General features: G+C 42.8%; 5 protein-coding genes across 5 annotated transcripts; 4 read left to right on the top strand and 1 right to left on the bottom strand.

Moving 5' to 3' along the window:
* Positions 1–3929: 3929 nt before the first annotated feature.
* On the top strand, positions 3930–5168 carry TRUGW13939_10373 (uncharacterized protein; the record flags this gene model as incomplete). The annotated part of the gene is made up of 1 exon (XM_035493485.1): positions 3930–5168. One exon carries the CDS (start codon positions 3930–3932, stop codon positions 5166–5168), a length of 1239 nt encoding a protein of 412 aa, XP_035349378.1.
* Positions 5169–6445: 1277 nt separating this feature from the next.
* On the top strand, positions 6446–7129 carry TRUGW13939_10372 (uncharacterized protein; the record flags this gene model as incomplete). Its single annotated transcript, XM_035493484.1, has 4 exons — positions 6446–6560; positions 6611–6679; positions 6734–6814; positions 6864–7129. 4 exons carry the CDS (start codon positions 6446–6448, stop codon positions 7127–7129), a joined length of 531 nt encoding a protein of 176 aa, XP_035349377.1.
* A 961-nt stretch (positions 7130–8090) lies between these two features.
* On the bottom strand, positions 8091–9059 carry TRUGW13939_10371 (uncharacterized protein; the record flags this gene model as incomplete). The annotated part of the gene is made up of 1 exon (XM_035493483.1): positions 8091–9059. The coding sequence occupies one exon, from the start codon at positions 9057–9059 to the stop codon at positions 8091–8093; it is 969 nt and encodes a 322-aa protein (XP_035349376.1).
* Positions 9060–10933: 1874 nt separating this feature from the next.
* Positions 10934–11417, top strand: TRUGW13939_10370 (uncharacterized protein; the record flags this gene model as incomplete). Its single annotated transcript, XM_035493482.1, has 2 exons — positions 10934–11062; positions 11118–11417. The coding sequence occupies 2 exons, from the start codon at positions 10934–10936 to the stop codon at positions 11415–11417; spliced, it is 429 nt and encodes a 142-aa protein (XP_035349375.1).
* Positions 11418–12263: 846 nt separating this feature from the next.
* TRUGW13939_10369 (uncharacterized protein) lies at positions 12264–15554 on the top strand (the record flags this gene model as incomplete). The annotated part of the gene is made up of 5 exons (XM_035493481.1): positions 12264–12322; positions 12372–12458; positions 13242–13551; positions 14476–15070; positions 15121–15554. 5 exons carry the CDS (start codon positions 12264–12266, stop codon positions 15552–15554), a joined length of 1485 nt encoding a protein of 494 aa, XP_035349374.1.
* Between the last annotated feature and the right edge of the window lie 877 nt (positions 15555–16431).

Genomic DNA, 16431 nt, shown 5'->3' with positions numbered 1-16431 from the left:
GTTATGCGGAAGTCTACACATGCCTAAGTCTGTAAGGTAGGTCTTTTTGTATAAAGACTCTTTTTACATGGAGATCCTTTCCATATAGGATCTCTTTTCATATAGAGTCTGTTTTTATATAGAAACCATTTCTATACAACACAGGCTTCCGTTTGATAAGTCATTCCATACAAGAGTATAAGTGTAGGCGTTTCTTCCTTCTTAGGTACAATCAGAGATTCTATCCCACAAGAATATCTAATAACCTTTGCTTATGTAACTAGCGTCCGCTGTCACATCTATTGGCTGAGCGTTATCGATTCTTATGACAAGTTCACTACACTCAGGTATTTTGGTTAGAGCTGACCCAGATCTTAATAAAATCCAAATCAGAGCTTAATTATAGAAGTATAGCTTCTTTTCCAATCTTTAAAATATCTATAATAATCTTAATTCTCTTCTTTAAATCAAAATATCTTATTACTAGAAAACTTTTAAAAGTATTATAAAACTTTTTAAAAACTTTTTTTACTTTTAAAATTAATTTAAATCTATAAATCTTTATTTTAAGATCTCTTTTAAATATTTTAAATAATAATACTATTATAATTAAAAAACTTTTTATAAATTTTCTAAAAAACTTAGTAAAGTCTAGAAAAACTTAGATCTTTTTTACAGACTTTAATTTAGGCTAATTCTAAATAACTTTAGTTTATTTAGTGTCTATTAAGATTCCTTACTTATTAATAACATAGCTTAGAAATTTTATCTTTTACTAATAAAAACTATACTTTAAAGCTTTTATATATAACTAATAATCTCTAAGCTTCTATAGAATCTATTTAATATACTTTATATATTCTTCTTTTAATTATAAATAAATCAGAATATTATCAAGATAAATAATTATAAAATCATTAATAAAGCCTTTTAAAGTATTATAAATATAAGATTAAAAGATTACAAAGATATTAGTCAATCTAAATAATATAACTAAATATTTATAGTACCTATACTAAGTTTAAAAAGCTATTTTCTACTTATTTTCATACTTAATTCTTATCTAGTAATATACATCCTAAAGGTCAATTTTAATAAAGTATTTAGATCTTATTAATTAATCTAATATCTTATCTATTTTTAATAAAGGATAATAGTTTTTAACTATAATCTTATTAAAACTATAGTAATCTATATAGATATATAAAAAACTATCTACTTTTTTTATAAATAAAATAGATATATTAGCTAAGCTTATTAATTCTTAGATCTAATCCTTCTATTATATCTTTTTTAGATATATATATAGATGTTCCAATTCTTTTATTAAGTATAGATAAAGAAATCTATAAAGAAGGCCCTTTATATCTAATTATAAAATAATCTTATAATTAATATTTTCAAAAGACAGGGTTGCTACCTTCTTTTCTAAGAATACATCAGTGTATTTATTATAAATATCTAAAAGTTTTTCTTCTTCTAGTTCAACTACTTCTATAGATAGAAGAAATATAATCATTATTCTTATTAATAGTCTAAAGCATCAAGACATCTTAATTTTAATCTTAATAAATAATTCTTTACTTTTTCAAAATTGCCACCTTTACCCACGCTAGATAAAGATTATAGAATCTTCATCCCAAAGCCAGATCCTTTCTAGGATAGCTTTAAATCCAGTTATATTAATTATATAGAACTATAGAGAATAGTTTTTTTCTTTCTTTTTTATATCAATAACCATAGTATCAAGATTAAAAATAGTAAAGTAAATAGTAATCTATTTATCAACAAATTTAATAAATTATTCTAGGTTCTAAATCAGCTTTTAACTAGCTTCAAATAGGAACCTATATAATATAAAATTCTTATCTACTCTAATATTAAGTATAATAATCACCTTAGATCTTACTTTAGAAAGATTCAATCTTATATAAATTAATATAGCAAAGTTCTTTAAATCTTCCTTCTTCTTTAAACTAGTAACCATAGACAGTCCTTATTAGATTTACTTTTTATTAGACTATTTCTCAGTCTCTTTTTCTTTTTTTATATAGGTAGCATTTAGTTTCAAAAATAAAATTAGATTTCCTTTAGCAATTTTAATAGCTTTATACTTAATAATATAATAGCCAGTATAATTACAATAATAATAAATCATTATTAACTTATTTTTATTTTTTAAAAAAAATTTCTACTTCTTCTAAGATTTCTTTTAGTTATTATAATCTAATTTATATTTTTATTTTTAAATTAGCTTCAAATCAGAACCTTTTTAGTTCCAAATCAGACCTTAGCCTCCAGAATAATTATTATTTTTATTTTCAGTTTTCTTTTTTAATCTCTGCTTTTGCTTCTTGATTTAATATAATTATTAAATAGTAGTAATTAAATCTAGAAGCTTTACTAAGAGTATATCTATTTTTATAATATCTAAATAGATCTTTAGCAATAGCTTTACTAGAAAAATTCAATATTTAAAAAAATCTTTAGCTAGTAAACGCGGGACCTGTGAATTCCCGCATCCCGTCTAGCCCGGCCGATCTTTGCCGAGCCGGGCCTGGTCCGCCCGTACGCCGTATCGTCACCGCGGCCCCCGTCCGCCGTCCGACTATAAAGAGCCTGTCCCTCGCCGTTTTAACCTCGCCGCTGTCCACGTCTGCATTTTCCCCCGAGTCGCTCGTCCCTCTCCCGTCGGTTGGTCCTGCTGCCCTCCTGCCAGCGGCCGATCTCCACCGCGTTGGCGCCACGCTCGGAAATTGCGCCCATGCTCTCGCGCGGTCTTCGCACCACTTACTGTCTAGTGTTTACTCGATCCCGTCTGCATGAGCGAGCGTGGTAGCGAGTGCAGCAGATCCTCTCTCTGTACTATCTCTCCATCTCACAGTGAATTGTCCTTTCAGTCCAAGGTTCATTTCTGCTCTGCGGTCCCGAATGCTCACCTTTGATGCTTGATCTCGCGGCTTCTAGCCGCTCTTTCGAGTGATCCATCCCTTCGATTTCCATGTCCTGAGAGACCCACGGCTCCTTCTCTCAGCCCGCAGCAGGCATCACAGGCTGATGCTAGTGGACCCATCTCCGTTACGCCCCATGCCAGTCGTGCCGATCTCGTATGCCGTGTCCACGGGCAAAATGTCCAGCTGATGACGACGAAATGGCTTCAGGGTGAAACATCGCCAATAGCATAAATCCCTCATGGACGATCGGTGACTTGTATTGCAACTAGTGACCGCCATCTTTCTCTTCTTACGGTCATCGGGAGTGGGCGCACCGGTTCTACTTCGTGATGCAGCGCTATCGCTCTCAGCTTCCAGCCTCGGTGTCCAGCGACGACCCTGTCGTATCGAATAGCGTAGAGTCCACTGCTTTGACTGACGCATTCCAACGTGGAAGAGACCAATGGCAAAAATACCGCATTATCCGAGTGGAGCGTGTGATGGCAGTGATGGCTGCTGACTCCGCCTTACTTGAGGAAATACGAGGGTTTTGATCTGCTGTCGGCGCCACTGGGACGGCCTACTTCATGCAGCTGAATATTGGAGCAAACGACAGTGAAACCACAGATTTGGCCCGCACTGCCCCAATGATGGACCAACAGGGAAGTTGAGAGCGAGGATGAACAGCACCAGACGTGCCATCGGGCCATGCCTTATTTTCAGGGTGGAATTGGTGTCTTTCGATTGGAGATCGTCTAGCTCCTGGACGACGACTATGACGACGACGACGCTACATCGGCGATGGCGCGGGCTGATTTCTATTGAAGGCGCGAGAGGAATGAGGGCCCGTGGCGGGAGCAGCATTCGAGGGGGAAAAGCGAGTGTCGCTCACAGTCGCTGTAAAGGTGTCAAAAAGGATATATAAACCCTCTTCCAAGTCGCAGCAGAGGAAGAGGAATGTATTGATCAGGACCTTGGTTCAACTTTCCGCAATCCTCAGTTTCCACCTCCGCAATTATGGCTGTTACCCTAACAAAGATCCCATGCTATTCCCCTACACCTACACTCCCTGCACTCCCTGCAATCCCAAGAAAGAATACCACCCCTAATGATCACTCCAAAAGACCTGATTCAGTTTCTTCCCTTCACTCAAACTTGCCCCCCTCCTCTTTCTCCCAGCCAGTAATATATCACTCCCTTCCGCCCCGTCCACCCGCCGTTATTCCCTCCAGCACAACGAACAGGATCAATAGCCATTCCTCGTACGCAAATGATTTTGACCGAGCATTTGACGGTCTCGTTTCTGTGACCGGAGGGGCAAAGGACAGGGATGGAGTCTCCTCGATTTGTGTACCCGCCAAAGGTTCACCTCCCCGGTGTCCATGTTTATCATTCGTTCTCAGCTTACATGAAACAGAAAACACCGGTCGAACCGACTCTCATGTACCCTTGCCTGATCAACACAGCCTATGGCGGACGACGCCAATAGCGGCATCTGCGGATCCCACGCCGTCATCCACTCGAGAACAATCGCAGCCACGAGATCAGCTTGATCCAACGCCGGAAGTCGGCATGCCCTCGCCGCGTGCAGTGCATGCTGACCCTAATCTTGGTTCAGCCGACTCGGAAATGGAGCTCTCTGTGCAGAGACTATCTACTGTTAATCGAGAGCATCCGCTGGTGACTCCGCCGGCCGCGAGTTCCGCTCCGTCTTGCTCAGCGTCGTTGCGGAGGTCATATACTCAGACGGACTTGACTCCGCCAGACTCCGGCCAACCCGGCAGCATCATCAGTGTGGAGCCTTCGCCTGATAGTATGACGGATCCTGCTATTAGAGACCTACCCCTTCTTTTCAGTGGAGAAGCGGTAGGCCAGTCGCGAGAGAATCTACAGGCTAGATCGGATAGGTATGACCTGGGACGAAATAGCCACACGCATGCTAAGTCTCCGCCTATAGCGTCTGGATCGGAGCAGCTCAGACTGGATATTGAGGATTTCGAGTCTGTCTCTGATACAGATGACAATGCTCTAGGTTCAGGAGACCGATGGGAGTACCGACGTATTAAGGCGCGTCGGATCGATTCTTCGGGTCGCAGGATGGCAAGGGTTGAGTGGAAGGATACCTGGGAACCAGAGGATGAGCTGGATGGGTTGAAGATGGCGTTGCGGCGGTACGCACGGGAACGGCGAGCGAAGCGCGACTCGGAAGGAACATGCCTGAAATACGGAGCAAGAAAACGCAGTTGTCCTGTATGAAAACGTCCTGTATTTCCCAGTCCGGATTTGTTCTGTATTTGAATGGAGAACCTCGATTGTACTTGATAACACCACTCGAAAGTCGATTAGAGTTAATTTCTTGGCTGTTTGATGGGACATTCTCACAAGGCATGTCTGATGCTGGTCTTGCGCTATCACCATCATCAACAAGCGTGGCTGAGAGGAATCGCAAAGGTGGCTGGTTTCCATCTAAACCTAGAGAAAACAAACACGGAAACTAGGAGAGATTGATCTTCTGGTACATTGGAGGAAAGTAGAGCAGTTACCCTGGTCTGCTATGGGAAAGCGCTTGGCGGAGGAGTTTCCGGGGAGAAGTATAAGAGCTATTGAAGTGTATTGGAGTACTAAATTGAAGGACAGACACTAGGTGTGATCATTCACGAAGGCTATTATCTAGATCGCTTGTAACTGTCCCTTGTTTTAAGTGTGAAGATTTTAAAGTTGTATGACGTGAACAGCAGTGATAGTGAACAGAAAGAGATGTGTAGTCAACAATCATGATACAGCCTTGCAAGATTTTGCTGCAACGGCTGGACGATATCACTGGCTCGTTGCTTTGGAAAAGTTATGAAGCCGACACAGACTATTACATATACTATTTATTAAGCGCCGTAAGAAGACTCACTGACCAGTCGGCCTGCAACTAATTTGCTGCTGCTTAAATGTGGAGCGCAAAAGCGCAAAAGCGCAAAATTCTGCCACTATTATATATTTTTCAAACAATAGTTCTGTGTATTTCTCCTGCTGGTGATTCAATATAGTGCTCGGGAAAAATGGGTCCAACCCGTGGTAGATTACGTTAGCAAGTTAGAAACCCAGCTAACTTATGTACCCCACTTACTTAGTATTAAAGCCGCTGACCATCCCCTTTTTACCATCACTACTACCATCACTACTACCATCACTACTACCATCACTACTACCATCACTACTACCATCACTACTACCATCACCACTACCATCACCACTATTACCACCTAACACCACCACATAGTGACATGGCACGTTCTCAAAAGTCTATCAACACCAGCGAAGCTTTGCAACGCTTTGAGCTTTGCAACAGCAAGCTCAAGATAGCAGGGATCCTTAATAAAACAGAAAAAAAACGTGTGAAAGAAGCCGCGTCTATTCTGACGGCTGTCCAACGATCTGAGAAGCAAATTAAATATAAATTGTTTTTGCATGAACTTCATGATATCGGGCCACACCTAGTTCCAGCATGTGCTATAGCTCTGGGGCAAGGGAGAATTGCGTCAATGAATAAAGCTAATCGCAAGCAGCTTCTATACGAGATCAAGATTCGCCAAAAAGAGTTTGATGATCCTAGTTTGCGTGCGTTAGCTTCAGATAATGGAATACTTTGTTCTGCAGGTATGGTGTGCTATACAGCTTATGTTACGTTAGCTGACTTGGAGCCAAAGTTCAAGTTGATAGTGAAACTCAGCAGCAAAATCGAGACCAGATGAGGAATGAAAGCTATGCAACTCAAGGTATGGAATCGGCGAGGACTCGACAATTTTATATTCTTTTCTTATGAAGTATAGGTCGCGTCATGAGTAGCATACCGCCATTGGAGTTCCAACAGCCGTCAACGGAGCAAATTCAAACAATGCAAAATTCGAGACGTAAGTCGTTTGAATTAAGGACATAAGCGCTATAACTAAAACGCTATAGAAATTGATTTCCTGTTCTCGAACGGTCCCGTCAATCACATGTCGCAGTTGAGAAATTATGTTGACAACGCCATGCAATCCAGTCACCACTGGAGAGCAGAAAGAGAAGCAGAGGAACCCACAACTGAATGCTTGACGGCGATGATACCTCGAGATGAGAATGCGGATATTTCAATCACTATATGGGTTGGACAGACAGCAGGAATGGAGTTGTTGGAAATTCTGAGGCTACAGCCTACCTGGTCATCTTCACAAGGGCATCTATAACCTTAACTTTGTATCCAGATGGAACAGGGATCCGCGTATCGTTCTCGATATTGTCGTAATGTTTAGTTTGTGCTGGTTCCGACGGATGAATGATCATTATCAACGTTCCCCTGCCCTCGATCCACCTTTCCTCATCCTCAGCCTTGAATATATGACCGCGTATGTACTCTTCTATTCCTTGTAGAGCTTGTTCGCCGACAGATGCCTGGCTAGATTCCGGCATGGCGCTAATGTAATCAATATGAGCATGTCTAGACACCAAAGTATAGATATGTAACCATTTCACGAACATAAATGAGTGTTGGACCGAAAGCACAATCGTTGTAGCCAGCGACGGAAGTTTTCAACGCAAACCGTCTAAAAGGAGACAGGAGAAGATATGGATGTTTTGGGATATGTATAACTGATTTGACGTCGTGTAACTGATTTTGCAACCCTATCGTACTGTCCTCTTTATGAAAAGAAAAAGAAAAGAAATAAAATATATGTCGGCAACGGCGTGCATCGGAATTATCTGCAGCAGTGCCCGACGCGTGCAGGATGTGGCGGGGCAAATATTCGTCCGGAATAATTTAGTCCCGAACCTATCTGAGTCACGGGACTCAAAAATCAATCATCTGTTCTAAGTAAATTTCCAGAATTTCTCCAAAACGGAACGATGTACACACTATGATCTGCACTGACCAGTCAGCCTGGCTTCTGCCTACGACGATTTTATACGAGGAAGTCATGATGAACAGTGCCCAATAGCCAGGATTACGCACGCAGTCCCCAAATCTTCACGACCCAGTGTACTTGCCGTGCCAGGCAGCCACAGAGAGCAGATTCCATAACACCTCCGAAACTTCTTCACTGGACGCCCCCACTACTTTGACCGATTATATTGTTCAGGTATCCGAAAATTAATAAATACTTATCGATACATACATCCCATCAGACCAAACTATTACTCCTATTAGAATCAACGCAATATCCAGCCAAGCCATTGCGCCCTCCAGTATCCGCGCCTTGGATACAAGAAAAGCATACTGCTTATCGCGATGACAAATATTGTTGTTGTAACAAACGACAACTGGCGCGTTGATATTGTAGATACAGACCTTGAAAACAAGGCTGGCAAGAGTGATCGGCCAACTCTCATCTTGTTTTGTACCTCATCATTTAGCTCGTCTACGTTGGCGTATACACAAGTCCAGCACTTGTGTATTATTTCTCGGTGAGGAAGTCCATCAAGACATGGAAATTGTCCAATAGAATAGCGATTTTCAATCTCTTCGCAATCGTCATCATCAATGTCATCGTAGGGGCGCAAACCGTTCGAAATCTCGTATATCAAACAACCTAAGGCGAAAATATCTGTTGTTTTGGATCGGGGACAATCAGGCGTGATTCGATATCGGTCTTCTTCCTCCACTAGAGATCCATTTTCACCGATAGCCGAGCCAGAAAAATCGCAAAGTTTGAGCGATAAGTCATCAGCAACCAGGAAGTTTCGGGCGCTGATATCGGCGTGGACAACACCAAAGCTATGGACCAGCGAGATCGCGGTAACGGCCATCTCAACCCACTGTCCCCGAGTTTGACTTGAAATTTTTTGATTGTGGCTTTGAAGATATTCGCGCAGATTGCCGAGTCGCATAAAAGGAAAGCTGATGCAGTGGTCCGTAATTTCAATGCAATCGAGGATGTTCGGGTGCTTCGGGAGTATTCCGTAGATAATCTTTTCACGCTCAAAACACGATCTGGCAAATTCATCTCGATGCTTTGTTGTTTCAATAATATCTGCACTGCAACCTTCAACCTTGTGTAGGAGTGGAGCTTTCAAAACTTGCTCTGGGCGACGAGAATTCCTGCAGACGATTCCTGTGGTGCCGAATGCAACTATAGAAGAGCCACCCTCAGGTCGCAGCATCACAGGATAAACGCTCATAGTATTCTTGCGAAGTCGACGTCTTAGTCGCGAGCAAGTAGTAGGCGTAGCAGGTGTGAGTCGGAAACTTGCTGGTTATGTATTCAACGTCACATGACTACGCCCCTTGCTTAAAACGCACTAGACTGCGAAGCCACTGTCTCTCATACAATGCGTCATTCCTGTCAGTCTTGGCAATGATTACTGATATTTGGTGCTGTAACAACCGTTATTCGGGACCTGAAGAAAGAAAGGATTTTACTCTACATTAATCGATCAATTTGTATAGAAAAATCTCTGGTAATTCAGTCGAACTAAATAAATCGAAATATTTCAATAGCATGATAGGCAAAACAACATTCCTGTGGAGAAACAAGTATAGTCGGACAGCGTCAATAACCCCCAATGCTTACTTAAAAGCTTGGGTTCAACCACGAGCATTCGTAGATAGCTAATAACCTCGTTTTATAGAGCTATTACTGTGTACATAGTTATTCTTAGCCTCAACCCATCAAGAAGGAACTGTGACCACCTACACAATTTTTGCAATTTGATCTTCTGTTTGTCTTTTGTCCGAGCCACTCATTCTTTTTAACGATGCCACAGTCATCGTCTGAGCAAGGTTCGACACTGACTTCGGGAAGAATATGTCCGCACTTGTATTTGACAGGAGTATGCCAAGCCGTGCACATTTTTGCTCTCTAATGTGGTGACTCAAACGTTGGTTGATGTGTACTAAGAAGGAATAATAATGTCCCAACAGCAGTTATAGCAGCCAGTTCAACTTATTGAAAGATAATGCTCTGGAGATGGTGTTGGTAATTGAGCCAGAGCATTTGGGGGTAAATACTTTTTTTATAGCTGGGTATAAATCAGGCAACCATATTGAATCAGTCAAGGTTGCGAGCAATGCGCCATTTTTGATAATATAACATCCCTGCATACAATATCCAGCCTTGTCTTTCATGAAGTGATCTTTCAGTGAATCTTATCTTGTCAACGATGAAGTTGAACCAATGGCCCCATTTGTTTTCGCCAATAAAAGCTTGCATGTAAGCCCATCAGAGCACAGGCCACCAAATGTGTAATTGAGACCAATCGGTCACAATAGTTGTGGGGCAGGCGCCGTAATTGTTTAGTATGCCTTGGTAGGGAAACTTTATTTCGAATACCAGTCAGATTTTTTGAAAAATTGTGTCAGTTTCCCATCACCAATACCATCACCACTACCATCACCACTACCATCACCACTACCATCATCACCACTACCATCATCACCACTACCATCACCATTACCATCACCACTACCAACACTACTACCATCGCCACTACCATCGCCACTACCATCACTACTACCAACACTGCTACTAACACTACTACCAACACTACTACCATCGCCACTACCATCACAACTACCATCACCACTACCATCACCACTACCATCGCCACTACCATCACCACTTCCATCACTACTACCATCATTACTAGGTAGACTTGTAATATGAGTAATGCTATATGTTCAACTATTATCGTATCAGGAGCATGATAATGTCTATAAAGCTGTCAGCCTTGTCCTAGATTCACCGTAATTCAAACACAGACCACCACAGCTCACCGGTTTCGGGCCATCAATCGGCTCAACTTCGTTATTTCCGCTGGACAATGTGCGGAGACAGGGGAGCATACGATACTACTGGTGTAAAGAAGCCCGGCGGTCCTCCTCCTCCTCCTCGCCGTCGTTAGACAAGAACATCAAAGCCTTTCAGCCTTGCATTATTTCAATCCGGACTGCTTAGGCTGTACATCGAACGCTGTTTTCGAATCCTTATTTCATTCCATCAATTATAGGGCTCCACTTCCTACCAGAAGCCCGAGCCAACCGCTTCTCAAGTGCTATGGCTTCCTTGTCAGAGATTTTTGCGTGTTTAGGCTGGTACCAGTCCAGTAATAGCTCTCAATCGCAAGGCGATGACGATGATCAAAAAGACAAAGAGCTAGGAACATCTGGCTCTTCCAAATACGAGGTAAGCGCTATCCTCACCGCGTCCATACTATCACTTACAATTGATGCTTCATTAGGGAACTACCTTTATTGAAGTCATATTTGCCCACACGGACTTAGTAGTTACGATTTTTGATCGGACGCAGTGGGCCATCAAATGTCATCCTTGGCGCAAGTTTACAAAATTTCCCGATGCTGTTGATGCCGTTACAGAGGCTGGATATAGCTACGAGCAGCTGCAGATCGCCTCAAATGCGGTGTACGAAGGAAGATACAAAAATGGTACCGTGGAAAAGCTCTGTGCTGCTGCGCAACAGAAGCGGTCAGAGCGCAGACATGCAGAGGACAGCAGATTAACTGTGCAGTGTCCTGATTAGCGAGCTCGAATGGGATGATTAATATTATTATCATAGCCTAGCATACAATCAATAAACTCTAAAAGCCCTAGAATAAAATTTTCAGTAACAAGCATAGACATCGCTAATCCTCGTTGTATACAGCCTGGAAGCACTAAATATTGCACGAGCTTTTGCGCCTGCATGTTCGGTCCACTTACAGGCTTTAGTCTGTTAGTGGCGCTGACCTTACATTGAGTCTCGGCCTGCATTTATTCAAGCTCTTTAAACTAATCCCGCTATCGATGGTGGCTTGGAAGCTTTTTTGGGAAGTTGGAAACTCCTATCTGAGTCAAGGATTGGCATAACCACTTAGTTGTATCTGCATGCTGTAGCAAGGATTCTACCCATCTCCTTTGACTTTTCAGCTTTCGTCGCTAGTGTTAATCACCAGGCGGTGATGAGCTGGCCAGGATGATAGCGTATTGTATCCTGTACGGGAGCAAGGATTCTTGTCAGCACACTAAGTGAGATCAGTCAAGAAGGCCAAAACAGAGACAAAGTTAAAGAGATTAGTTATATAATAGGAATCAGCCTACAGACAAGTTTTTTCTGTGCATTATTTTGTGTGTCTGTTTGCCTATTCAATATATCAGTCCAGCAGAATGGGAATAACAAGATTACCATCGGGCCCGTCTAGTGGGAATGGGAGACGACCAAAACAAGGCGATACAGTGGTTATATGGGCATGTTGGTATAGAAATAACGAAGAACAACGTCCTGTGAAGAGGTCAGTTAAGAATTCTTAACTTGAACTTGAAGTGACTCGTTTTTAGCGTTCATTCGGTCGATTACAAGCGTATTCGCCTTGGGATCGATGACCCGAGTATGACCGATTTTTTAGTCCAGCTGGAAGAGGGAGAGTTAGGTATCTGGTTAATGGATGGGTTTGTTCCTCTCTATTAAGCAGTAAACACTATTTCTGATTCACATCAGTTACATGCCAAAAATCTTTTGGGATACTCTTGAAGACTCCAAGGTGGTTTCGTCCGATGAAAGGCTTGGTGACCCAAGTGTTACAGTGTAAGTTAACGAAATCAACTGTTTTACACCAAACACTAATTAGATCAGCAAGATGAGGATCAGGAGTATTGAGGGTGCCTAATGCGGGTACGGAACCGTCTCTGTTTGATAATGCAATCGTTTGAATAATGAATGCCAAAATAATTTCTCTCAGTAGCTTCCCTGTAATGGTTCAGTCATTAATTACATATGTACCAACGGCAACAGAATAAACCCGGGGTAGTGCTCGTCGGACACGGTATTTACCAGCTGCAGCTGATATGCAGGTGGCTGAGTGCTAGCGGCAACGAATACACATAGAAGCTGGTTGTCGTGGAGTCCACCTTGGTCTACTTAGACTCTGTACGAGGCGGCTTTGGAAGGTTTCCAGGCACGTCAGCATTTCCTGTCTGAGCCAAGGATTGACGCAAACATTGAGTGGCATCTGCATGTTGCAGCAAGGCAGCGAGTGCAGATGCCCCCCTGTTGCCACGGCTGAATCCAAGCGATCGGCACAAATGACTATATCTGCATGCTGCAGCAGGGATCTAAGTCTTTGAATAGTTGACACATATGCTCATTCTCACCGGTTCAGCTAGCTTGGTCGGAGACCCCGAAAGCTAGACAAGAACGCAGAGAAAAAGAGTTTCTCGACAGTTGGACCCAACGGATATAAAAACCCCAATACCCTTCTGTCTCGCTGTGGACAAAAACCTGCGGACAGAAAGCAAAGACAACATTTTCAACGAAAAAATGTGAGCTTGTCATCCTGAGTGCAATGAGTCTTACTAACCAGGTGAATAGGGCCCAATTTCACCCTATACATAGCCGCCGTCAGGAAGTAAATACCTTGAAGAAGTGGATTGCTGAAGAGAATGAAGACCCACAAGGTCCAATCTCCGCAGTCAAAAACCTTGATGAAGCGTCAGTCGTGGAATTGGATTTCGAACTTGCCTCTCTGGAGCTGCGATTCCGGGATATCGTTGTTAGCAGATTAAAAGGAACGTCCGGATGGAAGCGAGAAATGAAATCACTTCCACTATTTCAATTGAGAAACATGCGCGCTAGTCAGCTTTCGGCTCCGTTTACGATTGGAGATGCATCCGAGAGTGAGGTAGTTATGGACAAGAGGCGGACTCGCTAGGTTAGTAGGATGTTCCGTCACAGATTAGGATCATACATACAACTGACTTTATTTTAGCAGGATCCGATAGGCCTAATTTCTGGGTGGAAGCACCGCAGAGCAGGCCGAGGTCGAGGAGCTCCAAACGAGGGTACCTAGGCTATATTTTTCGGTTGTTATTTTTTGGTTGTTCTTCAGTAAACATGTCTTGTGATTATGAAAGTATTGCCTTGTAATCAGCTGCATACGTATAATATGAGAATAGCCATTATTGACCACTTGTAAAGTCTTGCGCTAGCCGCGTCCAATTTCATCGAGACGTAAGAGTAAACCAGCAGCCACCCATCGTGGTATCCAATCAATGGTCTTCTTTGTACACAGTACAATTTGGGATTACATCTACTGCAGCACTGTCTAGCTGCAGCCATCATGCATGTGGCTGCATCCTAGAAAAGTCAACTTACCCTGGTGAGTATCAAGCCACAGCGGAGCTCGCGTCGGCCCCAAACATCGATTCAGAGTGCCTGTCATAGTTCTCCTGATCGGCCGCTCTCTGTGTACCTCGACATGACACGCTAATTTCTTGTGTGCGGTATCTGCGGGGTGGGAGGTACGCGAAGGCGATCTCTCTTGACATAAGAGGGAGCGAAGTTCCCGTCGCGTTCCGTTGTCTTTCACCATGCTATTCAAGTATTTTGTCAACTTGTCAATACGGTCGTGTCTTCTTCCACTCTCATAAGCTTTGAAAATGGTCACAAGGTCGCAGGGAAACGAGACATGTTCGTTTCTCCCTATCCAGGTAGCTGTGCCCCCCTGAAAATTTCTCAACGGCTCGAATGGCTTGAGTCTTTGACACCAAGGACCAAAAGGAGCGCGAAGATCGGCGGACAAAAGCGATTGACTAACTGCTTGCAGGGAACTCCCCAAGTGTGGGTTGCCATGTACTCAGACGAGCATGGGCAGGTGCGACAAGCATCCAACACTGGGGCCGAGTTTTTCGATCTCCAAGTTCAGACACGTTTCCTTGATTTCGCTCTGGTCCATCAGAATGAATCCATGCAGCCAGTCCCATTGAATATTGGCAACAAGGATGAGGTGAACACGTTTTACTTTGATGCTTTCGATCGCTTACAGCAGTCAAATTGCCGTGGGATCGCCGTGGAGTTAATCAAAGCCGTTGAACCGCGGAAACAGGCCATGCACCCTTACAGATCAGGCGAGGAAACAAAGCCTGGCTGGTGGCCTGCTGATGTTCCACATAAAGAACCAGCTCACCTTCGCAAAGAACGTAGGTTCAGCCCCCATTTGAAAGCCTATTCACTTACAGATCTAGATCGAATGAAATTGCTTCTTCACATCATGCAGGATCTTCATCTCCCCAACATCAATGCAGAAATACTCCACGAAGCTGCCAAACGGGCTGTAATTCAACCCCCGGAGAAATCAAAATTACTCGACCAAGTGTTTCGCGTTCGAAAAAAGGCAGAAGAGTTGATGATGTGTCAGAATGGTACGGATCAGCCCTAAATACTCAAGATTATTGGCGTTAATCCAACTTAGATCCGACTGTCTTCGATGGAAGTGAAGCAAAGCCGAAACATCTAAAGAGAGAATACTCAGAGGATCCCGCACTGCAGCCAAGTTCTTATACATCCGAGGACACGAACTATAAGAGGCGACGGTGGCAAACAAGCCAATTGGATCATGCCGATTCGATAACCAGCACACCCGGAGAAACAGTTGCCTTTCCCCAAGGAGCCTTTGAATACGGGAACAATGCATCTTCCAGACTTGTGAATCTCAACGAACAAGCTCCTCTCCACCATTCAGTGCAATCGCTATCGTGTTCCCAAGATATTGTGCCCCAGCCAACCAGCTACCATGCATTCACACCATTTTATGGTTCTCAGTACCCCACTTACGGTGCATCTCAAGCGCTGCTTCCCACAGGGCCATCCGTGGACTTTTACCAGCGTGCGCATGCACAGCCATAAAGTGGACCCACTGCCTCTTCCTGTCCGGTACAACAAATGCGGAAGTGATTCATTTCACTTGACCCGGATCAATGCCGTTCAAACTTGTCGATAGGGATTACTTGTATTTACTGATCCAATGTCTTAGATCAATAGTATCATTTCTGCTGGTCACGCCTTGGCGACGGTGAAGAAGAACAGTTGGGGCACGGTCATACTGAGAAAGCAGTTAAATTTAGCCAGAAATTCATGGAGAAGGTCGAAGGAACTGAACAACTCAACAGTTATTCCAATTAATGATTCCGACCCCCCTCATTATTAGTGTAGTATGACCTTGGAGAGCCTAGGGCTTAGCATATTGTGGCTGGACAATAGCACCACAGTGAACCTGTGTTGGTCACTTGTTGAAACCTAGATGCCCAACACGACAGTGATCACTCAACTTTGTCAGCCAAGATGAAAAATTTGTCAAAATGCCGTGTGAGAAAAACTACGTAGTTCTATCATCAGGATTCAGAAATAAAGGAGAATAAACTTATAGAGAGAGTGATCAAGATACAGCCTTACGTAGAGACTGCAGTATCATCTGGATAATAGTAGAATGGCTACGGGAAAACTTGAATTGCATTGTCTCCGGATTTATGTCCGAGGATACATCTTACTGTCCGGAGAACTTCGGAACAATATTGATTTGGAAATTGTAAGGACACTTATAAAAGTTAGTTAGCTAATCCATTATAAAACAAGGTGACTACAAACTGAGCCGAAAATTGTGATACGAAGAATATAGTCAATAAAAGAACAAGTTAGCACAAGGTAGGAGGTAGACTTGAGTTTGGAAGAAGGTTGGATTGGAATGATAATCCTGGGGGAGATCCCGGATATATATAGTCAATGG

Source organism: Talaromyces rugulosus, chromosome VI, assembly GCF_013368755.1.
Source record: "Talaromyces rugulosus chromosome VI, complete sequence".
Lineage (NCBI taxonomy): Eukaryota > Fungi > Ascomycota > Eurotiomycetes > Eurotiales > Trichocomaceae > Talaromyces > Talaromyces rugulosus.
The sequence above is the reverse complement of the archived record's forward strand: the minus strand, read 5'-3'. Positions and strand labels throughout refer to the sequence as shown.